The sequence below is a fragment of the Gopherus flavomarginatus genome, chromosome 6 (assembly GCF_025201925.1).
Source record: "Gopherus flavomarginatus isolate rGopFla2 chromosome 6, rGopFla2.mat.asm, whole genome shotgun sequence".
NCBI lineage: Eukaryota > Metazoa > Chordata > Testudines > Testudinidae > Gopherus > Gopherus flavomarginatus.
The window spans coordinates 29,603,092-29,627,759 of record NC_066622.1 but is presented as its reverse complement, the minus strand read 5'-3'; the positions used below and the strand labels follow the sequence as shown (position 1 = coordinate 29,627,759).

The following is a 24,668-nucleotide window of genomic DNA, read 5'->3' as shown; positions in this document are numbered from 1 at the left end:
TTTATCCTTTTCCTTAGCGACTGTCCAGTTTGGCCGATTCACATTGCAGAGGGGCATTGCTGGCATATGACGACATAGATGACATTGGTGGACGTGCAGGTGAATGAACCGGTGATGGTGTGGCTGATCTGGTTAAGTCCTGTGATGGTGTCGCTGGTGTAGATATGTGGGCAGAGTTGGCATCGAGGTTTGTTGCATGGATTGGTTCCTAAGCCAGAGTTACTATGGTGCGGTGTGCAGTTACTGGTGAGAATATGTTTCAGGTTGGCAGGCTGTCTGTGGGCGAGGACTGGCCTGCCACCCAAGGCCTGTGAAAGTGTGGGATCATTGTCCAGGATGGGTTGTAGATCCCTGATGATGCGTTGGAGGGGTTTTAGCTGGGGACTGTATGTGATGGCCAGTGGAGTCCTGTTGGTTTCTTTCTTGGGTTTGTCTTGCAGTAGGAGGCTTCTGGGTACATGTCTGGCTCTGTTGATCTGTTTCCTTATTTCCTCGTGCGGGTATTGCAGTTTTGAGAATGCTTGGTGGAGATTTTGTAGGTGTTGGTCTCTGTCTGAGGGGTTAGAGCAGATGCGGTTGTACCTCAGTGCTTGGCTGTAGACAATGGATTGTGTGATATGCCCGGGATGGAAGCTGGAGGTATGAAGGTAGGCATAGCGGTCGGTAGGTTTTCGGTATAGGGTGACGTTAATGTGACCATCACTTATTTGCACCGTGGTGTCGAGGAAGTGGACCTCCAGTGTAGATTGGTCCAGGCTGAGGCTGGTGGTGGGGTGGAAGCTGTTGAAATCGTGGTGGAATTTTTCCAGTCTCCTTCCCATGGGTCCAGATGATGAAGATGTCATCAATGCAGCATAGGTAGAGAAGGGGCGTGAGTGGACGAGAGCTGAGGAAGCGTTGTTCCAGGTCAGCCATAAAAATATTGGCATATTGTGGGGCCATGCGGGTGCCCATAGCGGTGCCACTGATCTGGAGATATATATTGTCATCAAATTTGAAATAGCTGTGTGTGAGAATAAAGGCACAGAGCTCAGCAGCCAGTTCTGCTGTGGCATCATCAGGGATACTGTTCCTGACAGCTTGTATTCCATCTGTGTGTGAGATGTTTGTGTAGAGAGCCTCTACACCCATGGTGGCTAGGATGGTGTTTTCTGGAAGGTCACCAATGCATTGTAGTTTCCTAGACACCACGGTGTAGCTTCCTCTCCACCCCCCAGGATACTTGGAAGAAACTGGAACAAAGGGGTGTGAGTGATTGCTGGACTCAGGCTAAAAGGAGATTAGTCTGTAAAAGGGAGCATTCTGGAACTGGTGAGGAACTTATCTGTCTTCAGTTTGATTACACATAGATTTGCGCATTTTATTTTATTTTGCTTGGTGACTTCGTTCTGTCTATTACTACTTGGAACCACTTAAATCCTACTTTCTGTATTAATTAACTCAGAGTATTTATTAATACCTGGGGGAGCAAACAACTGTGCATCTCTCTCTCTATCAGTGTTATAGAGGACGAACAATTTATGAGTTTACCCTGCAAAAACTTTACACAGGGTAAAACGGATTTATTTGGGTTTAGACCCCATTGGGAGCTGGGCATCTGAGTGCTAAAGACAAGTACACTTCTGTGAACAGCTTTCAGGTAAACCTGCAGCTTTGGGGCAAGTACTGTGTCTGTGCTGGAGCAGATGGGAGTGTCTGGCTCAGCAAGACAGGGTGTTGGAGTCCTGAGCTGGCAGGGAAGACAGGAGCAGAGGTAGTTTTGGGACATCAGTTGGCAGCTTCCAGTGGGGTTTCTGTGATCCAACCTGTCACACTCTCAACCTGTGTGCTGTCCCTTTGGCAGTAAGGCCAAAAGAAGGGGAAGAGGGGCAGGGATGGAAGTTGGCCGGTTTACTGTGGCTCAGTGAGGCAGTACTTTTTTGTGGCGTATGCCAACTCAAGCTCCAGAATCTGAACTTTTGTTATACCAAACTTAATTCTCCAGCTCTTAAGACGGTTAAGAAATCCTTCAGTGTGTGAACAGAACTCCAACTGAGTATCTCCAGACAGCCTGACAACTCATAGCTGAACTATCATACATTTCAACAGGGTATAAACTCCGATACCCACTATGGTTGTGGGTTGACCAAAGCGCACAAAGGGAGAAGAGAGGTATAGTCACATTATGAAGATCTGCACAACCTGCAAGTGGCATTTCATTTTAGTTTTTCAGGTGAGACTGAGACCATTTCTTCCTCCTCCCGCCACAATTGCACCCCTGGCCAGAAGGAAAGAAAAATTGCTGCCTAATCTCCCCCACCAAAAATTTGGACCTTCAAACTATAGAATTGGCCAAAGCCAGAGGATGAGACTTGTGATCTTAGTAAGGGAACTTGTGTTTAGATAAATCTTTTCATTGCAATTTCATAGTGGAAAGCAATGTGACACAGACCATTACACATTTTCAACTACTGTAATTCGCTAAAGGCCATTAGCAATTTCCATCCTGATTATACTTGTCAGAAAGAACGAGTAATCAAAATCATAACATGTTACAGCTTAATGCTTTCTGGAGAACTCATGTGCACCTATCAATTAAATGAAAAGAAACGGACAGTTGAGACAACTTTGAACATATTACCCAAGGAGGATTTCATTAATTGGTGTAGCTTCCCCAAGAGAAACACTTTGCTTACATATCCAGTGGTTGCACTTCCACAAGAATATTCTGGTTTCTTTTTTTAGTCCCAGATTATCTCATAAGTATCTTGACATGAACTAAACATGTAGGAAATGTAAACCACATCACAGTACATCTCACGTTAGCCTAGTTTTCCTGAATGCATGGGCTTTTTACATTTATGCAATTTGTCTTGCATTTGGACATCATTTGGATGGAGCAGGGCAGGGCAGGGCTAGTCACCTAGAGAATAAATCTGCTGCTTTAAGGAAAGTCTCATTTGACAGAAGGCCCCAGCTGACCAATTGAGAGTTTTGACCTTACAACTTCGTTAATTGCAAAAGTGACTCCTGAGGTTGCTGAATTACTCTCAATGTTCTTTGGAGTCATGCCCACTCCCCTGCAGACAGCTGCTGAGTTAGACCAAACAAACAACAAGGAGCAGCTCTGTGGCTGATTTAGTTCAATACTGCTTTCAAACCAGCATTTTAAAAAGGCAGCAGCAGCAACTTCCCAAATGCTATAATATGTTAGTTCCCCTCGTGCATGGGAGGAGATCCCCAGACACATCTGCAAAGCCACCTCGCTGTCCCACTGCAAATCTCTCCATCATGATGCCTACAACAATCTTGACATTGGCTAGGCAGCTGGTGTGATAAGACCACTGCCCATCAGACTGCTCACAGAACAGTCAGTGTTGTCTCATTGTTTCCTTCTGCTCCCGTCTGTCTATACCGGTCATCTCTTGTCTGTAAGCTCTTTCGGGCAGAGTCTGTTTGTACAATATCTAACAGAAGGGGGCCCTGGCCCATGCCTGGGGCTCCTAGGCACTATTGCAATAGCAATAAATAAGTAAACGAGTAATAGCTCAATGCCAAGTCAAGATGTCTCCAGCTGTTTTTTTAAAAAATCCCTTTTCCATACAAGAGCATTACCCATTTACAAGCAAATGAATGCTGCCTTAGTGCTACGATTTATGCAAAAGCTCACACTAACATACACTTGGAGCAGGAAAAAGCAGCCATTAGATGCTGGGTTTTCATGTCATTGGCATTTAGGTAGAACCTGACTTGAAATCTCTTCCACAAGTGCAGCATCTCACAAAGAAGTTTGGATACTGATTAAAACTACAATATATTGATGAAACCACAACCAGTCAGCAAGCAGGTGGGCTCCCAAGACAAGGAAACTGCTGTAAATGGTCTCCCTGAAGATTTGCTGATTAGCAAATATACAAAAACCTAAGACCATTTTCCCATGCTGAAAAAAAATTAAATTAAATTGAAGGACTTGAATGCAGTACTTGGGGTGTGCTCTAGTGGTTCTTTCCCTGACAGCCAGCCCTTACCTAAACTTCACGTTTGCTTACATCTCCTTAATAGGGAAATATTCTAACTCCCACATTGGTGAGAAGCTCCATAGTGGAGACACTAATGGATCCTCCCATGCCTAGGAAAGAGGTTATGTGTTGGTGGACTGAGAATCACTAATTCTCTTTGGTCCAAAATAATTGAATTTAATATTTTTTGGCACTTTGCAAAAGCCATTAACTTTGCGGAGGGGCTGGGGAAAGGATGAAGGAATGCTCCTAGATAGAAATGGAGAAGTTGTGGGTGGGGAAAAACAGAGAAATAAAGGGCTCCTTCATGTATTGGCTGGCTGTGGTAAATTCTCTCCATTTCATTATTTAATGCTGACGGCTGGCAGAGATTATTTGTATATTAGTATTTACTGTTAGCGGGTGGTGGTGAAGCTTGATTGTTATTAGGGTGCACTTGGAGCTTCTGTGCAGCTTTTAAAAATGGTTAAATCTAAATAATTAGAAATAATTAAAAACATGTCTTATAACATGCAGGGTTTGCAGCACAGTGCAATGCCTGGTGCAGTTCTAAAAAAGCAGCAATCTTCCTAATATTTTTGTTTGCTTGTATACTACTATTCTATTGTTTCATTTCACTCCCCACCCCCAGCCTATGTCTTCTAGTAGATAGTTACAGTCAAACCTGCAGGGTTTTTTTGAGTCCAGATCTCTGCTAATGGCCCTGTTATTAAAATTAGTAGATTGTTTCTTAAATGAGGTGCAAATCTTGTTATGTACCCATTTTCATGTTCTTTTCCTAGGCTGAAGTGCGCCTGGTTTTTCTCTCTTAAGAGTTAAATTTTTATCTAACAAAATATTTACACAAAGACTGTGGACAGAACCTATAGTTTCATCCACGTTTAACAGTCTTTGATTTTTTCGACGAGATCAATTGAGTTTCTGTAGATCTACGAAAGAGAAGGCATTTGGGGAAGTAAGTAATCACATTTCATAACAGGGCTACATATAATTAATGTTAAATATAAAGCCTCCTCACATCTAGTTCTGCTCTTATTTTTGCTTCTTTTACTATAGGAGTCACTTGAAACACGGCTGTTCACGTTCTTATTTGACATCAAAAGGTCCATCTCATTCATCACTGTATAAAAGCTATCTGTCTTTTCTGTGTCTTTCCAAGGAAACACTGCAGCAAAGTTTTAAGTATACAGACTAGAGAGGTCCTCATTATAGACAGCAGCATGAAACCTTTGTCAACAAAAGCAGACCCAGTTCCTCCACCTCTGAAAGAGAGAGTTAGGTTTTTTTTACCTCCTGGATAGGAATATTTCCTAATGATGTGCTCAGCAGCTAAACTTCACAAGGCCTTATGACTATACACAAGAAAAATGAGAAATTTTTAAAGAGCCTCCTCACATTCTTCAAACACAGGTGTTCAGATTTGAAGAAGAAAATACGCTGGACTCCAGTGAAAGGCGTTTGAGCCTGCACAGCCATGCACATTTTGGGCACTGAAGATTCAATCTCCAAGCCAGACTCTAAGAGATCTAAAAATGGCTTCTTGTCTCTAAAAAGAGAGACAAATTTTACACTAGGGGAAGGAACCACTCTATTGAAACAACAATAGTTTACTTTAAGAAATGTACAACTGATGCCAGATAAATCAAAGTTAAACCTAAATCATATCAGCCTGAAAGTCTGTACCTTTTCTACAATCTTTTCCTTGGTTTAGAAAGCTGCTTTTGGTATTTTGTTTATTGTGGGTTAGTGGTGGCATAATTAAGAGTTTGGAAATACACAAAAAAACACCTTTCACTCTGCAGAGCAATGGAAGTGCTATCCCAATACAGAGGGTAAGTTCTGCACTATTAATCTCATGTTGGCACATTACATGTTGCAAGCAAAGGCTGTCTGCACAACTTAACGTGCTTTGTCTCCCAATAGAAAGAGGTGCTTTCATTTTGATACTGAGAAAAAAAAATACGATTTGCCCAGATGTTGGGTACTGTCTGAGAATCACATCCAGGGCCAACTGAAGCCTGCACTTTATTTTACCTGGTCCCCCTAAAATAAAAGCCAGATAGGGAATATGGTGCTGGTGCACTAAAAAAAGACGGTTACTCACCTTTGTAACTGTTGTTCTTCGAGATGTGTTGCTCATATCCATTCCAGGTAGGTGTACATGCCGCGCGTGCACGTTTGCCGGAAACTTTTTACCCTAGCAACTCCACTGGGCCGGCAGGTCGCCCCCTAGAGTGGCGCCACTATGGCACTAGATATATACCCCTGCCGGCCCACCCGCTCCTCAGTTCCTTCTTGCCGGCTACTCCGACAGTGGGGAAGGAGGGCGGGTGTGGAATGGATATGAGCAACACATCTCGAAGAACAACAGTTACAACGGTGAGTAACCGTCTTTTCTTCTTCGAATGATTGCTCATATCCATTCCAGGTAGGTGATTCCCAAGACTTACCTAGGCGGTGAGGTCGGAGTGAGAGGTCGCGGCCTGGAGTACTGCAGAGTCAAAGGCCGCATCATCTCTGGACTGCTGAACCAGGGCGTAATGGGAAGCGAATGTGTGGACCGATGACCAGGTCGCCGCCCTACAAATCTCTTGGATTGGTACGCGGGCCAGGAAAGCCAGCGATGATGCCTGTGCTCTGGTGGAGTGAGCAGTCACACGGCCCGCTGGAACGTGGGCCAGGTCGTAGCAGGTCCTGATGCAGGAGGTAACCCAGGAAGATAGCCTCTGGGAGGAAATCGGCAGCCCCTTAACCCGGTCCGCTACCGCCACAAATAACTGGGGGGATTTGCGGCAGGGTTTGGTCCTGTCCACATAAAATGCTAGCGCCCTACGTACATCTAGCGAGTGGAGCTGCTGCTCTCTGCGGGACGAATGGGGCTTTGGGAAAAAGACTGGGAGGAAAATCTCCTGATTAACATGGAAAGCTGAGAGCACCTTGGGAAGAAAGGCAGGGTGAGGCCTCAGCTGTACCTTGTCTTTATGGAAGATGGTATACGGCGGCTCCACTGTGAGGGCCCTCAGTTCGGACACTCGTCTAGCTGAGGTAATGGCCACTAGGAAGGCGGTCTTCCACGAGAGGTAGAGCAGGGAGCAAGCAGCTAATGGCTCGAATGGAGGGCCCATGAGCCGAGTTAGGAGCAGGTTGAGGTCCCATGAAGGGGCTGGAGGGCAGATTTGTGGATAGAGCCACTCCAGTCCCTTCAGGAATCTCGCCACCATAGGGTGGGAGAAGACAGAACAACCGTCCATTCCCGGGTGAAACGCGGAGATGGCCGCTAGGTGGACCCGGAGGGACGACAACGCTAGACCCTGGGTCTTGAGGGACCAGATGTAGTCTAAAATAGTGGTGACGGGAGTCTCCATAGGGCGAAGAGCTTTCTCTGAACACCAGCAGGAGAAATGCTTCCACTTAGCTGAGTAGGTTGCCCTGGTGGAAGGCTTTCTACTGCCCATGAGAACCTCCCGAACCGGGGTAGAACAGCGCAGCTCGGAGCCCGTCAACCACGCAGGAGCCACGCCGTAAGGTGCAGAGACGGAAGGTCCGGGTGACATAGCCTGCCGTGGTCCTGGGTGATCAGGTCCCGATGTAGGGGCAGGGTAACTGGGTTGGCTACTGAGAGGTCCAGCAACATGGGGTACCAAAGCTGTCTGGCCCATGCTGGAGCTATGAGAATCACCCGGGCTCTGTCTCTGCGCACCTTGAGGAGAACCCTGTGTATCAGCGGAACGGGAGGGAACGTGTAACACAGGTGGGCTGTCCATGGGATCAGGGATGCATCTGCTAGAGACCCTGGTTCCCGACCCTGGAAGGAGCAGAATGCTCGACACTTCCTGTTCTGCCTGGACACGAAGAGGTCCATCCGGGGACGACCCCACCTCTGGAAGAGTGAGAGGGCGACGTCCGGACAGAGGGACCACTCGTGCGAACGGAAGGATCTGCTCAGCCGATCCGCCAGAGCGTTCCGCACGCCCGGAAGATAGGAGGCAGAAAGGTGAACCGAATGGGCTATGCAAAACTCCCAGAGGCGCATTGCCTCGAGACACAGGGGAGAGGATCTGGTGCCGCCCTGCTTGTTGATGTAAAACATGGTCGTCGTGTTGTCGGTGAACACCGCGACACAACGACCTTGAAGGAGATGGACAAACGCTTGACAAGCAAGGCGGTCCGCTCTCAACTCTCGTATGTTGATATGGAGGTTGATCTCTTGAGGTGTCCACAAGCCCTGAGTTCTCTGGGTGCCACAGTGCGCTCCCCAGCCCAGATCTGAGGCGTCCGTGGTCAGGGATGCCGAGGGTTGGGGCGGATGGAACGGGAGCCCCGCACAGACTACGGACTGGTCCAGCCACCAGCGAAGGGAGTCCAGCACCCTCTGAGGAATGGTGACGACTGTGTCCAACGAATGTTTGGCCGGCCGATAGTGCGCAATGAGCCATGATTGAAGAGGCCTCATGCGGAGACGGGCATATGCCATTACGAACGTACAGGCCGCCATGTGGCCTAGAAGGGCCAGACATGTTCGCAGAAAGGTCAGCGGGGCCGCCTGCAAACGTAGAATGATGGCCGACAGCGACTGGAACCTGGGGAAGGGTAGCAAGGCCCTGGCCAGGGTAGAGTCCAGAACGGCCCCGATGAACTCTATCCGCTGCGTGGGGAGCAGAGTAGACTTGTCCACATTGATGACGAGGCCCAAGGGAGCAAAGAGGGTGCTGATCCTGTCGACATGGGCGCGGACCTGCAGCTCCGATGTGCCTCGGATCAGCCAGTCGTCCAGGTAGGGGAAGACGTGAATGCGGGAACGTCGAAGGTGTGCGACGACGACTGCCATGCATTTCGTAAACACCCTCGGGGCCGTAGAGAGGCCAAACGGAAGGACCGCAAACTGATAATGTTGGCGGCCGACCACAAAGCGGAGAAAACGTCTGTGTTGGGGGGCAATGGAGATGTGAAAGTAAGCGTCCTGCATATCGAGGGCGGCGTACCAGTCTCCGGGATCCAGGGATGGGATGATGGTTCCAAGGGATACCATGCGGAACTTTAACTTCACGATATACTTGTTGAGTTCCTGCAGGTCGAGGATGGGCCTGAGGCCACCCTTGGATTTGGGGATTAGAAAGTAGCGGGAATAAAACCCCTTGCTCTTCTCGTTGTCCGGAACCGCCTCTACGGCTCCCTTGACAAGGAGCGCGTGTACCTCCTGACGGAGGAATTGCTCGTGAGAGGGGTCCCTGAAGAGGGACGGGGAAGGAGGGTGGGGGGGGCAAAGAAAACTGCAGGCGATAACCGGCCTGCACCGTACGCAAGACCCAACGGTCCGACGTTATTCGGGTCCACGCCGGGAGGAAAAAAGAAAGGCGGTTGGAAAACTGCGGGAAGGGATCCGGAGGGGAAACTGGTACTGCGCCCTCGGGCGCACCTTCAAAAGGAAGGCTTAAGCCCTGGAGGGGCCTTGGCGAAGCCTTGGTTCTGCCCCGCTTGGCCACCGGACTGCCTGCGGCGGTTGTTCCTGCCGCGGCGCCTAGAGAGGTCCTGTCTTGGGCGGAACTGGGGGTACGGCCGCCGCTGCTGCTGCTGGTTTTGCTGCCGAAATGGCCTGCGCTGCGTCGCAGGCGTGTGCATGCCGAGCAACCGTATTATGACCCTGTTGTCTTTGAGGTCTTTTAGTCTCGGGTCCGTTTTATCAGAAAACAGGCCCTGGCCTTCAAAGCAGAGGTCCTGGATTGTATGTTGGAGCTCCAGCAGAAGGCCAGAGACCTGCAGCCAGGAAATTCGGTGCATCGTGAGCCCCGAGGCCAGGGTCCGAGCGGCCGAGTCGGCAGCATCAAGGGAGGCCTGTAGCGATGTTCTTGCTACTTTCTTGCCCTCGTCCAGGATGGTAGAAAATTCCTGGCGGGCGTCCTGAGGCAAGAGCTCCGCGAACTTCCCCGCCGCTACCCACGAGTTGAAGGAGTAGCGGCTGAGGAGGGCCTGCTGGTTTGAGACCCGGAGCTGCAGCGCCCCGCCGAATAGACCTTGCGGCCCAGGAGGTCCATCCTTCTCGCCTCCTTCGACTTGGGCGCTGGGGCCTCTTGCCCGTGGCGCTCCCTGTCGTTCACCGACTGGACCACTAACGAGCAGGGTGTCGGGTGAACATATAAGTATTCATAGCCCTTCGAGGGGGCCATGTACTTTCGCTCCACCCCTCGAGCGGTCGGAGGGATGGAGGCCGGTGACTGCCAGATGTTATTGGCGTTGGCCTGGATTGTCTTTATAAAGGGCAGGGCCACTCTGGTGGGTGCATCGGCGGAAAGGATGCTCACCACCGGGTCCTCAATTTCAGACACCTCCTCCGCTTGCAAGTCCAGGTTCTGTGCCACCCGGCGGAGGAGGTCTTGGTGCGCCCTAAGATCCAGCTGTTGCAGATGTCGAGGGACGAGAGTCTGCTCCCGGTGCCGGAGATGGTCGGTGCCGGGGAGTCTTGCCGGTGCCGGCGCGGTCCGGTGCCGGAGTAGCATTGGCCGACTGCGCCGCCGGTGCCGGAGACAGAGCCGCTTCCATAAGGAGAGCGCGGAGTCTTTGGTCTCTCTCCTTCTTCGTGCGAGGCTTAAAAGCCTTGCAAATGCGGCACTTTTCGCTGATATGCGATTCCCCCAGGCACTTAAGGCACGCGTCGTGGGGATCGCTCGAAGGCATTGGCTTCTTACATGCCGAGCACTGCTTGAAGCCCGGCGAGCCAGGCATGGGCTCGGTGCCAGGTGCCGGGGAGGGCCACGGCCCACCCGCAAGCGATGTTAGACAACTATATTACAAGATTTCAACTAACTACTAACGAACAGTCTATGTACTAACTAACTATGAACTATTTACAACGAAAGATGATGAACAAATACAGGAGAGCTAGGGACGTGAAGGTCAGCAAGCCGCACTCCACAGTTCCAGCAACCGACACGGCGGTAAGAAGGAACTGAGGAGCGGGCGGACAGGCAGGGGTATATATCTAGTGCCATAGTGGCGCCACTCTAGGGGGCGATCTGCCGGCCCACTGGAGTTGCTAGGGTAAAAAGTTTCCGGCAAACGTGCACGCGCGGCGCGTACACCTACCTGGAATGGATATGAGCAACACATCTCGAAGAAGGATCCCACCTTTCCAGCAGGGTGAACTGCATGGAGTTAGAGTTCCTGCAAAAGGAAACACTCTCTTCATGCAGAACAGATGAAATGACAAGACTGTGGGGGTGAAATCATGGCCCCCATTGAAGAGAATGACAAAATTCCCAATCAGGACAAATTTCATCCCAGGATTTTAAGCACTGAGAACATGGGTTCAATCATAAACTCATCTCTGTTTCAAAGCACAACAGTTGACAATTCTGCTAATGTGCAAATCTAAGAAGGTCTCTGATATACATGAACAATCTATTTAATGAGATTTATAACACGACTTGTCTGTTTCAGCAGTCTCTTACAAAAGTTAGGTTACTTTAGTTTGCATAAACCAAATGCAAATACAGGAAAAACATTAAACCCATTAAGACTCATAAAAGGGAAAGGATGTGAACAAAGTGACTTCCACAGAGGGATGTTTAAAAATTATAGGTTTGTGATCTTTAGACTCCTGCCTCTAAAGCCAATAAGGAATCTATTAAATCCCAACGGATTCAGGAACTGAAGTTTATCTGCTGTGAATTCTGCAGTGCACCAGTAAAACAAATATTTGGATTGGACCTACAAGGGAAGAGCAGCAAGTCAGATATTTTAATCACAAAATATGCTCGACTGTCTACATCAAAATTACTTGGCAGAATGATTAAACACAAAGAAAATCTGACTATGGGGAAAAAACACAAGCTATGCATGAAAAATGAGATTACAGCATCAGAACTAAGGCCATCAGAAATATGCTGACCACAAAATCATTTTAATGTTCGCTGCAATAAGGTGTGTTTTACATTTCCCCCTGTTTCTTTTTGCATCGTGCATCATTAAACTGAATCAAGTCCAGAATTTACTTGACTATTTTCATTAGCCCTCGCCTCCTTGTTTATACTCAGCACTCTGATTACCAGCATATTGAGGCTTTGGATCCCCAGCGCACAATCTGAGAATTTAACTTTGTCACTATAGACAGGATCACAGACATGTTTCTAGTCTTTCCGTTGTTCTTGGGTTGTGGCAAAAAGCCTAAAAAAAGTCATCATGAGAGTCCTTGGGGGGAAAAGGTTATAAATGGAAGAGTGCCATTTTATGCTCTAGATTAACCCAGATGCTAAGGCTGTACAGATAGGGGCATGGGCTAGCAGTAGTCTAATTTCACCAAGAACTTTCAACCTACTCGGTAAAAGCCTAGGAAAGAGAAAATAACTCAAGAAATCATAGTGCGCTGTTATTCTGGACAACATGCTCACATCTTTCTGCACATGAAGGACAAACAGTGGATGATTAAAGAAAATGGAATTGCACCATGGGTCAGTTGGGTGAAGAAGCTTAGATAGGGGAAAAGGGCCTTAATTGCAAAAATATAGTAATCCAGGGCTGCATAATCCACTAAAAACAAAAGAATGAAAAGAGGAAAGTTTCAGAAAATAATTTAACAGTTTTGCATGCCAACAGTTCCTGTAACTATGAGCAACAGTAAAATCTGTTATTTCAGCAGCATCTTACACACTCTTAACAGAGAAGAGCTCAACATATTGTTTTGCTGTTAGAGTTTAACATCTGGTTGAGGAGGAGAGAAATATGAATAAGGAATTAAAAACAGTGTCATCAGCGTGTTACTCTCCTGTGCACCATGTTACACAATTCTGAACGGTGGGAAGCCCGATTGAACTGGGAGGCCCCCATTTGCAAAAAGAACAGCGCTCCCCACTCTCATCTACTTTGACTTCTGTAGATAAAAATCAATAATAAAAACACCCAAGACCACAGAGAGATTATTAAAATTTGTCTTATGCAGCTATAATAAAACCAAATGCTAGATAGTAGTAATGCAACTGGAATTTTAGACATCCCAAATAAACCTGTAAGCATCTTCTACCTCCCCAAAGAGGCAAAAGGAGACATGTAATTTCTACCCTATTAGTATCCCAACACTACATATATACCAATTCAGAGCCCAAAACAGCATATCGTTTAAAAGGTTAAGAAAGTACTTCAACTGGCTTCAGATTATAAAGACCCATGCTAAAAAAAAAAAATCTGAAGAAAAATGTAAGTACACCTATTGAAGCTCACTTACACAGGTTACTTTCCGGTAAATCTGAGCAGCATTCTGGCATTCTGAGTAGGGGTATTCTGAGGTAGCCATTTCCAACATGCACATTCCAAAAGCATATACGTCAACTGATTCATCATAGTGTTCTTCGTACATTTCTGGAGCCATAAATTCTGGAGTACCTAGACACAAAGGGGAAGAATTTAAGTTAGACACAATCAGTAAATATGTTTCACTGCAGTTTTTTCCTGATCTATAAAAACATAGCCATTTCAGCTGTGTCTGTGTAAATGCAAGATTATTTTAAAATAACGAGGTTAACTCCCCCTCAAACAAAAAAACAACCCCACATATAACTGCCCCTACTCTCATCAGTAATGTTGTGAGAAATGCAGGTGTGTGTAAGAATTCCGGAAGTGAATAGCAAATCCTGAAGTGAAACACTGTGACGTTGCTCCATAATGTTTTATGGAAATATGCGTATAAGTGTAAATATAATGTAACTGGAATATGCTTTATGCAAAAGATCTTTTGTAAGGTATCAATACAAAGCTTCTGATCTACTGAGTGTGTTCATCCCATTTGTTTGCATGTATTATTTCTGTCTGGAGTTAGGAGAATAAGATATAAACTTGTATTACTGATGTAAACATATTAAGTGGAAGCCATTGAGGGTGCTTCAGAATCAATGACCCGCAAATGGCTCTGTTTACTTGCAAAGCTTCCTGGGTTCATGTGGGCCAGCCCTAGAAGACTGGAGATTAGGAGTCTCACATGTCACCTGATACTGGAATCCATCTTAAATCTGGTACTTTTCCATTTAGAAGGATGGGTGGGGACCCAGAGACACAAAGGATTCCCACCTTGTGCCAAACCTATAAAAGGGGGTGGAGCAGGACAAAGGGGCCCCAGTCATGAGAAAGCCCCTGCTTTTCACCTAAGATGCTTGCTGGAACTAACAAGGACTGTACTGGGGAAAGGATTGAGTCCAGACTAGGAAGGAGTCTAGTCTGTGAAAGAAGCTTATTGGAACATCTCTTATGGTGAGATTTACCCGTAATCAGGTTCTTAATGTATTAGGTTTAGACGTGTGTTTTTGTTTTATTTTGCTTGGTAACTTACTTTGTTCTCCCTGTTATTACTTGAAACCATTTAAATCCTACTTTTTATACTTAATAAAATCACTTTTATTAGTAAACCCAAAGTAACTGATTAATACCTGGGGGAGCAAACAGCTGTGCATCTCTTTCTATCAATGTTATAGAGGGCAGACTATTTATGAGTTTAGCCTGTATAAGCTTTATACAGAGTAAAACAGATTTATTTGGGATTTGGATCTCATTGGGAGCTGGATGTCTGGGTGTTGGAGACAGGTGACCTGCTGAGCGGTTTTTGGTTAAAGTCTGCAGCTTTGGGGGCGTGAACCAGACCCGGGTCTGTGTTGCAGCAGGCTAGCATGACTGGCTCAGCACGACAGGGTTCTGGAGTCCCAAGCTGGCAGAGAAAATAGGGTTGGAGGTTAGCTCAGCACATCAGGTGACTGTCCCAAGGGGGTCTCTGTGACCAAGCCCGTCACAAACACAGTATAGGGCTTGGAAATAAACTGAAGGTTTCATAATGATTTTTTTAATGGGACATGGGGAGAGAGAGAGAGAAGGAAAAGGGACAGAGAAAGACACAAGAAACTTCACATTTGGTTTAGATGATTTACAGATTGTTTCCAGCAATACAAGAGGTAATTACTTAGCAAGTTGCACTTTTGGTGGGATTTGTGGTAGTCCAAGTTCTTATATGAAGGCATGTATGAAGAACACGAGCATTAAGACTGATTTTACCATCACTGAAGTGAGTAGAAACCAACAGAACTACTCAGAGTAAGGTCCTTCTCAGTGGGGGGTAGGGTGGCAGAAATTGGACACACTATGATAAACCTGAAATAAAACTCCATTTTTACTCCATCATAACTGGAACCAGCAACTCATTACAAATCGCTACCAAGAATCCCTTCAAAAGTTCCCTTTTCTATACAGCAAATCAAGAACAAAGAAGTAGTAATGACATCACTGCTAACTGAGTAACTCCTACGCTGAGCGCCAAGACTCAGAAATCAGTCACAACAGTTGTTTAACTCTTGTCAAAGAGTCTCTGAAAAACAACTACTTCAAACAGTGAGGTCTACAGAGCTGAACTGATACCTTTAGCACTGGTGGTTGCTTCAAACAATTTATTCAAGGAACTGGATCTAGTCATGGAATGGTTTATGCTTGGATGGTGGGAGTCTATACCTAAAATATCATGTTCTTATCAAATGAATGCCAGGAAAGATGCAAGAGGAGTGAATAAGGCAGTGCTTAAGCTGAAAATGAATTATCTAGATCTCATCACAGATCTTAAAGGAAGAAAGAGTATTTTCCACCAGCTAGGATATCAATCAGAGGGTGCAAAAAGGGACATTTGTTTTCTCTAGCTATATTAACCTGAGAGTATAAGAAAAGTAATGATTTTGGTTTCTGAAGGACTCCTAGGGGCCCATGTCATTCCCTAGTCTTCAACAAAGCATGGACTATGGGTTACTAACCAAACTCACTTCCTTCCTGGGATTTGGCTTAATTGGTATTTCAGGCCAGGTCTACGCTAGAAACTTTTGCCAGTACAGTAACTCCTCGCTTAACCTTATAGTTATGTTCTTGAAAAAAAATGCGACTTTTAAGTGAAACGATGTTAAGCAAATCCAATTTTCCCCATAAGAATTAATGTAAATGGGGGTGGGTTGTGGGTAGGGGGGTAGGTTCCATGGAAATGTTTTTCACCAGACAAAAAACTATATATATAGTTTACATATATACATAGTGTGTGTGTGTACAGACACACACAGAGTTATAGTTATATACATACATACACATACAGTATAAGTTTTAAACAAACAATTTAATATTGTACACAGCAATGACTGTGAAACTTGGTTGAGGTGGTGAAGTTAGAGGATGGAAGAGGGTGGGATATTTCCCAGGGAATGCCTTACTGTTAAATGATGAACTAGCACTTGGCGGAGCCCTCAAGGGTTAACACATTGTTAATGTAGCCTCACATTCTACAAGGCAGCATGACTACACTGACAAATAAACTCCAGCCCTGTGAGATGCTGCCCACAGGAGATTGTGCAGATGTTTACCATAAGTAGGCATGTGCCACTTGTCTGCACTCAGCAGGGCTTCGTTATGCACATGGGTCCCGCTAGGTTCCTTTGGGTTGGCTCCTTCTTGCTTGGGGGTTTGTTACAGGAGTGGGTGGGTGAGATTCTGTGGCCTGCATTGTGCAGGAGGTCAGACTAGATGATCATAATGGTCCCTTCTGACCTTAAAGTCTATGAGTCTATGAATGGAGGAAGGAGAAACAGCATGGCAGACACAGACAGAGACATACACCCTGTGTGTGGGAGAGAGAGAGAGAGAGAGAGAGAGAGAGAGAGAGAGAGAGAGAGAGAGATGTGCACTGCCTCTTTAAGTGTGCTGACCCCACACTAAGTACATTGCCTTTAAAAATATCAGGAAGTTGAGACAGCAGCTGCGGCCAGCAAGCTCTCTCCGTCCTGCGCCCTGTCCTGTCCCCATCCTGCTCTACATGGAGAAGGGTAAGCGGAGGACAGGAGTAGGGGGGAGGGGGACACCCTGACATTAGCCCACCTCTTCCCCCCTCTCCTGCACAGCAAGCAGGAGGATCCCGGGAGCAGCTCAAAGGCAGGAGCAGCACAAGGCAGTGGGGGGAGGGACAGCTGAACTGCCGGCAATTGGTAGCCTGCTGGGTGTCTGCCACACAGGGAACTTAGGGGAGTGAGGAGCTGATGGGGGGGCTGCCGGTCCACTCTGGTTCCAAGCCCCCACCTGCTAGCTGCAACGGGCTGCTCTTTCTGCAAGCAGGCAGCTGCCAAACAACAATATAAGGGAGCACTGCACAACTTCAAATGAGCATATTCCCTAATTGATCAGCAACAAAACAATGTAAACCAGGATGACTTTAAGTGAGGAATTATTGTATAGCAATGTTGGTTAGGAGTATGATTTTTTTTTCTCTTTTTTAACATTTCTATACTGGTAGAAAGCCTAAGGTAGACACAGTCATACCACTATAAAAGCGCTTTTGCTGGGGAACAGGTATCAACTGTATCAGTAAAAGCACTTTTGTGCCTCTGCACTAGGAGGGGTTTACCAGGATATCTATACCCACAAACCTTTTCTGGTACAGACCTGGCCTAAAACACAAAATAAGCCTCAGCCTAATCTTCTCTCAGGTTTAATACTCCTAGGGCCTCTCTTGGGCCCTCCTCTGTTCTTGTTGCTACTGCCTCAAAGACACTCCCTTTATATCCTAGTTGGACCCACCTGTCAGCAAGACTCAGCTGTAATTACCCTGAGTCTTGATATAGAGTTTTAACACCTGGGCTTAGGGTGACTTGACAGAAGAGTGCTGCATTCTGATACTGGGCCTTTATCTGCCACCTGTGACAGAACTTTACATTGCAACTACAAAATGGTTCATGGCTGTGTCAGATGTGGACTATGCTCTACAGACCCGCTACATTGCCACTGAATCCTAGGCAGCCTAGAACAAAGAGAAACTGGTGAATTATGCAGGATTTAAAATAACTTGGTCACCAACCTGAGGAGGGAGCAATCTAAAAAGCAGGAGATACTATAGCAGCATCCCAAACATATTGTCCAAGGGGTAAGAATCTCATTTGATCTGTGTATGAATTCATTTTTAACAAAATTAGATTCAAAAGGTTTTCTGTATGCTTAATAGTCCTTAAAAACAGGAATAACTATGGGCTCACTATTCATTCACAGAACCACTGATCTGCCCAATGCAACTCAATCCATCGCTCTTTTTTGTAAGCACTTTTCTGAAGAGAATTACAAAAGATAGCCAAGTCTATAAAGGGGTTTTATCAACTTCCATTAAGTCTTGCCTACTCTAGGATTTTTCCCAACAGTTTCCCCCCATACTAGCATCACTGGAGCAGATAAGTTGCCAACAGACTCCAGTATTTTTGCTAATGTCTTGTCTAGATCCACTCTGAGCAAGTTTGATAGCTCAGTGGTATTAAAAAAAAAAAAAAAAAAGCCTAGACTACACTACTGGTATTAGTAGTGATAGTGAGGATGCAAAAGTTTTGAATGGAAAACTTGCCTCCTAGAGTGGACAGAACCTTCATATATCAAATTCTAGGGCCAGATTCTCAGCTGGTATAAATCAGCATGGATTAATTAAAATCAATGGAGCTAGACAGATTTATATGAGCTGAGGAGCTGGCCACAAAATTTCAGCCACCTTAATCTCAATTATATCAGTCTAACACCTATATGCTGGTGTTACCAAAATATACCAGTATAAATAAAGGTATTCTTTTATTAAGCTTTAGGATGCAAAAGAATTACTTAAGCAATTACTTTTCAAAAGTGCATACTGTTTTACTGACTGGGGAATAGGTGTTACCAGGATTAGTTTGCTATGATAAGATATTATCCACTCCTCCAGAAGCCTAAAAGCTTCTTTATGAATAGAAATTGAATTTTATAGAGTATTTAAATACTGTAGCTGGAACATGAGCATTGCCATGATAACTTCGCTCATCTTTGCTACTTCATTTTCAATCACAGTGTTCTAAAACTTTCACCTAGAAAGCTGAAATTTTCATGGTCTTAAGTCTCTGAAGGGTAAATTTGCTCGGGAAGTTTGAGTGAAAGGGGTTGAGCTGATTTAGAATTGAGGAAAAGGGGCATCACACACACTTTCTCCACTCAAAGAAGTGTTGCAACAACTTCATCTGTGCCAAAGTGGCTAGGGCTAAAAAGTTAACGTTTGGAAGGGAAATACTGCCCTTAGGCCACTATTCAGGAAAGCACTAAAGCATGTGCTGAAATTCCACTGAAAATGGAGATAAAAATTGCTATCTGGCCTAGGAGTGCTTCCTTGAATTGGGGCTTTCCTGAGGAGAAGGCCTTTGAACGTTCTGGTGAAAATTGGTTTGATTTTAAAGTGTTCTTAGGTTTCAGTAAAATAGCAGTCCCAGGACACACGGAGTACTTGGAGTATGTGGGGGGGGGGGCGGTTTGGTGTTTTATTTTTAAGACACGTACCCACTCTAAAGTGAAAGACAGCTGCAATGCAAGGGTGCTGCTAATGTAAGCCCACAGCAAATGAGTATGTCTCTGAAGGCAAAAATAAATGCTGAACTAGTGACTCATTTTTTTAGGATAAGAAATGAAAAGGACATACGGAATTAAGCTTTAGTCAATCATTATCTATACTAAGGATATGGTGAGATCATTTAAGAAGAAATAGGTAGGCCCTCAGCTGTTTTGATATAGAAGAGAATTTACAATGCCATGGTAACATTTTCTAGATAGGACCACAGACTGAGGTTTTCCTAAGCAGTATAGCGGATTTAGCCACACACAGGCACCTTCATTTCTGCAGCCAAACTACAAGGATATAAACACTAAAATGAAACAAACAATGCTAATTTAGAACAGCTCACCACCAAAGCAGGACAAGAAGGGCAACAATGCAGAACAGAATGATTACCTATTACACTTTTGGCAAACGAAGCTCTTTTGAGGGTTGCCAGACCTAAGTCTCCTATTTTCACAGATCCAGTCGGTCCCGTAATAAAAATATTGTCACATTTTAGATCTCTGTGAATGATTGGTGGAGTTCTCGTGTGCAAAAACAGTAGACCTTTCAGGATTTGTCGGCACCAGCTACGAAGAACTTTTGGTTTCATCACTTTAAATCTTTTTAGATACCTGCCGCAAAAACACACAGAAAGCAATAAGCATAAAGAAAAAAGGCGTTATTTAAAATTCTAAAGGTTTTTTAATGGGCAAAACTATGACCTTGTTTTGAATATCTCTTCCCCCCACACCACAAGCAACTCAGAGATAGCATCATGGTGAAAGTAAATTGTGCTCTCTAAAGAAAGCACTGAGATTTCTTCTTTTGGGGGGAGGAAGTTAAGTATTGTATCATGCTTCCCTGGTACAAATACCACCAATATTCAGATGTATGGAAGTTTAATAGTAAAACATTTCATTTTATGCAGAGACCTATGCTAGAACATAAACGTTTTATGTATTCAGATTAGCACAATATGGAAGTCTTTTGATCTCTGTACTGCAGACCTGCATTTATACCATTAGCCTAACACACACATCTTGACTATAGATATGGAGGGTATGTTTTGGAGGAACTCAAAACCTGCTTCTTGCACTTACAGAGTAGCATGTTGGAGATGTGCAGTGATGTGTATTACTCCCATCAGGGACAAAAATCTGTTCTGAAGTTTGTGCCAACTGCTTTATAATCAACTGAACAAGTGTCAGTACCGTAAGTTATTAATTAGTACTGTTTAGGAGATAACCTGGAGCAGCTCTTGCATCAAAAAATGAACTCCTCCAGCAAAGAACTATTTTATTGCAGTTTTGTAATGCATACCACAAATACCAACCACCACCCTCCAAAAATAAACCAAAACGAGCAAACAAAACCACTACCAAAAACAACCTGACAAATTCAGACAGAGCTTCATGTGCAGAATAGAAAACAAAGGCGAGAACTGCTGATCGTTACATAACTGAAACAGTAGCTCAGGGGAAAAAGCAAAAGGTGCTGAAATTCTGCTTTCAAATCAACAGAGTTCGAACATGGGGACAAATGACTGAAGGGAGAGAACAGATCAGTTTTTTGGTCCTGAGATGCCTTTTTTCCCCAGAGTCTATAACCAGTATTTTTCTAAGAATTTCTGCAGCTATTCTGAGATGCGTCACCAGGAGCACAGTACTTACGTTTTTAGCGTTCCAGAGGTCATCAATTCAGTAACCAGCACTATACATTTTTTTCCTTTTACACAGGACTCCCAGAAGTCGTAAAATCTAACAATGTTTGGATGCTGAAGACCTTTCAACATTTCTGCTTCCTCCTTAAATCTCTGTCTCTCTACCTTTGTCAATTTTCTGTCCTGTAATCCAAAATAAGCATTATTAGTATTGAATAAAATTTTTTTTTAAAACTGTCTGTAAGTCATTTACTATGGTTTTGACTGTCTAGTTTTCTTTTACAATTGGGTCAAGCATAATTATTATAAAAACTACTTATATAAAAAATGAGTAATGTGGAGGAACAAGAACTTCACAGGGGCACTAGCCTCAAATTTAGTTCTTGCCATCATTAAGTTGTGTCTCTGAGCTGAGCTGAAGGACAAGTAGCCCTCTATCCAAGAAGTGTCTGCACTATGCAACATAAGAGGCTTTGATTTCCATTTTCACCTTCTGAGGCATCAATAAAATCCCACAACTGAACCATGTCAATGGTTTGGTGCATTCACATATATCTAAACAATTTCATTAGATTTAGTTTTGAACCTTGTTTGGTCTTGAAAGCAGTTAACTGGAAAGACTGAAAAAACAAACACAGGGCCTGATTTTCAGGTGTGCTGAGTACCCCACAATGCCTGTGGACATCATTTACAATTGAGGATGCTCAACACTTTAACAGATCAGGCCTGTAAGCTGCACATTACTGAATAAAGGGTAAGCTCCTCCTTATGTGGATGGCCTTTTACATTGCTATGGAAACAATCTAGACAATGCCACCTCAAAAAAGAATGTGCCAATTTTTCTGCTCGTTTACAATTCTGCCTGTTCTTCCAAGCTATTTTACATTAAATTTGACGCCCAAAAGATTTAAAAATTGACTGTGCGCCTTTGTCTTCTCTAGGATGTAAAAAGGAATCCTGAAAATGTTTCTTGCCTGCTTTTAAGATCAGAAATATCGGGAATGACAAATTCCATCTTCCTGGTTTTCCTGGAGAATCTCTATAAGGTCTCAGGGATATTTAAACTCTTGCATCTTAATTGAAAAGGCAAGGTTGTTTAATCATTAGGAAATGTGTAGACCCTGAAGATAGACAGGTGCAAGAGTTTAAAGGAATGACTTAAAATCTTTTCCTTTCAACTGTCCCCCTCTTGGAATGGTGTCAATCCACTAGTTCTTCACTCAACCTTCCAGCTTCCACAGAGTATAAGTATAATGAAAAAAGGTTTTAAAGAAAAATCTGTTGGGGAAAAATGAACTCCTGCAGCCTCAGAGGCAGATGGGCTTTGGCTGGATTGGCAGGGGAAGATGGCTGTGGCTCCTTTAGGGATACCAATCCCCCCCCCACCTCCCATTGCAGGAGTCCAGCTCCCTCATGAGTCTTGGGATATGGATAGCTGGTGGGGGGGAGGGGAAGAGGAGAAGCATCATCCTACCTGATTGGCCAGTTGGTGGAGGGAACCCATCCGCACACATGCACCCAAGGGTCAGTCACAGAAGCCCTTAAAAATCCCTCAAGCCTTCTTCATAAATCATAGAAAAGCCACAAGCGTAAATATCTACTCTCATTAAGAGCATCCACTTAATACCATATGATAACCTGTGGTCAATCTCTCCCCCAAGGACAGTAAAGCAGATTAAGATCACTCCAGTCCACTGCCCTAGAAATAAAAGCTCCTTAGCACTTTAAAAGGCAGAGCTGTGTCTTACTGACCAAACTCAGAGCTAACAAATCACTTGGAACACATGCATTTATCAGGTCCAAAATTAGTTTGTTTTTCAAACTCAGACATTTAACTTTTCTCAGCTGCCTTAGAGGGATGTAGATAATAATAACCACTTAGCAAATTAAATGGTCACTTGGCTTATTTTTAACTGAGACTCTGAAGGAAATAATGCTATCGCCATATTGATACAGTCTCCCTGCATCTGCAGTGAAAAGAATTCCACATGGTAATAAGAATTCTCATGGCTGGAGACAAACTGGCTTATGTTGGTAGAGATTTTTCAGAAAATCCAGGCCGAAACTTGATACATGTTTTAACTCATATTTATCACCTTAGAGGGAAGAAAGTCTACCCTTGAGGAGTGTAGGGGGGGGAAGGAGGCGACATTTAAGTTTTCCAAGGATTGCTAGATGTGCCAGCTTTGCTGCTAAGCAGCAGCTTCAGTTCTTTCTACATTTTACTGAGCAGCATCAATGTTACTACTCATACTAAGGTTGCCCGGGGCAACAGTAACAATCTTCTCCATTTAAGCAGCTGCTTGCCTCACTGGGGGCAGATCCCTTATTACGAGGCAAAGCTTGCAGCAATTCACTGGCAGCCGTTCTACCAGTCACAGGTGGACATCTACCGCAGAAACTACAATTGGCAGGAACGAGTCACCACTGCTGCTGTTCTCTAGCTTTCAAGAAAGCTAAAAAATGGTGCCCAATGAGCCTGCACTGAGGAGTCTGACAACTGCTTTCAACCCCATCGGTCCTTCCCTGCTGCTGAGTTTCCTTCATAGGCGGCAGGTTATATACATTTGCGGTGCCCAAGCAGCAGGAATATTCAGGACTGGGGGCCCTGCTCCAGGAATATTTGGAGCTGGGTCTCTCCCCCAGCCCTGCCTGGATCGGGCCCGGCCCCTGCGGGTCACCCCCCCGCGCTGCTGCGTCTCTGCCTGGAGTGGGTCCTGGCCTCCGCCTGCCACCCCTCCCCTGCGTGTCCCTGCCTGCTCCCCCTGCGGAGTGACTCCCGGCAGAACTGCTGTCTGTTGCCCCAGGGTCCTAGTGCCTGCCAGCTACTAATGGCAGGGCAGGCTGCCCTTACCCTGCCATAGCCCTGAGCCCTTCCAATGCTCCAAACCCCTCATCCCCAGCCATAGCCCTCATCCCCCTGCACCCTAATCCTCTGCCCCAGCCCTGAGCACTCCCCGCAGTATGAACCCCTCATCCTCAGTCCCACAGCCCTCACCCCACAGCCCAACCCTCTTCCCTAGCCCTGAGCCCCCCCACATCATGAAACCCTCATCCTCAGCCCCACAACCTTCACCTCTGCACTCCCTCCTATCCCCAAACTCCCTCCCAGAGTGTGCACCACCTCCCCCTTCCTACACCCTCACCCTCAGCCTAGAGCCTGCACCCAAACTCCGTCCCAAAGCCTGCACCCCTCACCTCCTCCTGCACACCCACCCCCTACCTCAGCCTGGAGCCTGCACCCAGCACCCAAACTCCCTCTCAGATCCTGCATCCCTCACCCCTTCCTACACCCCCACCCCCAGTCCAGAGCCTGCACCCAAACTCCATCCCAAAGCCTGCACCTCTCCTGCACCCTAATCCCCAGTCCAGGACCTGCACTCCAGACCTCCCCCCCGAAACCCCGCCCAGAGCCTTAGGCAGGTGGGGGCAGGTTCTGGGCACCACCAAAATTTCTACAAACTTGCCACCCATGGTTTCCTTTTAATTTAAGCCCTGTAGAATAAATCAGACACACTCCAATTTAAGAGGAGAAGGCGAAATTTCCTGTGAGAGTCGGGAAAAGCATACCGGGGGCGGGGAGGGGAGGGAGTCAAGGCAGGAGCAGGAAAGAGGACAACAATAAAGTGGGCAATTTTACAAAACG

General features: G+C 45.6%; 1 protein-coding gene across 13 annotated transcripts in view; it reads right to left on the bottom strand.

Moving 5' to 3' along the window:
• Positions 1-24,668, bottom strand: part of WNK2 (WNK lysine deficient protein kinase 2) — a 192,673-nt gene that overhangs the window by 108,212 nt on the left and 59,793 nt on the right. For all 13 annotated transcript variants that reach the window (XM_050959165.1, XM_050959166.1, XM_050959170.1 and 10 more), the window contains 3 exons: positions 21,033-21,205; positions 19,774-19,994; positions 13,213-13,370 (listed from right to left, as the gene is read on the bottom strand). In XM_050959165.1, the coding sequence (XP_050815122.1) occupies positions 13,213-13,370; positions 19,774-19,994; positions 21,033-21,205 (552 nt within the window). The remainder of the gene's footprint in view (positions 1-13,212; positions 13,371-19,773; positions 19,995-21,032; positions 21,206-24,668) is intronic.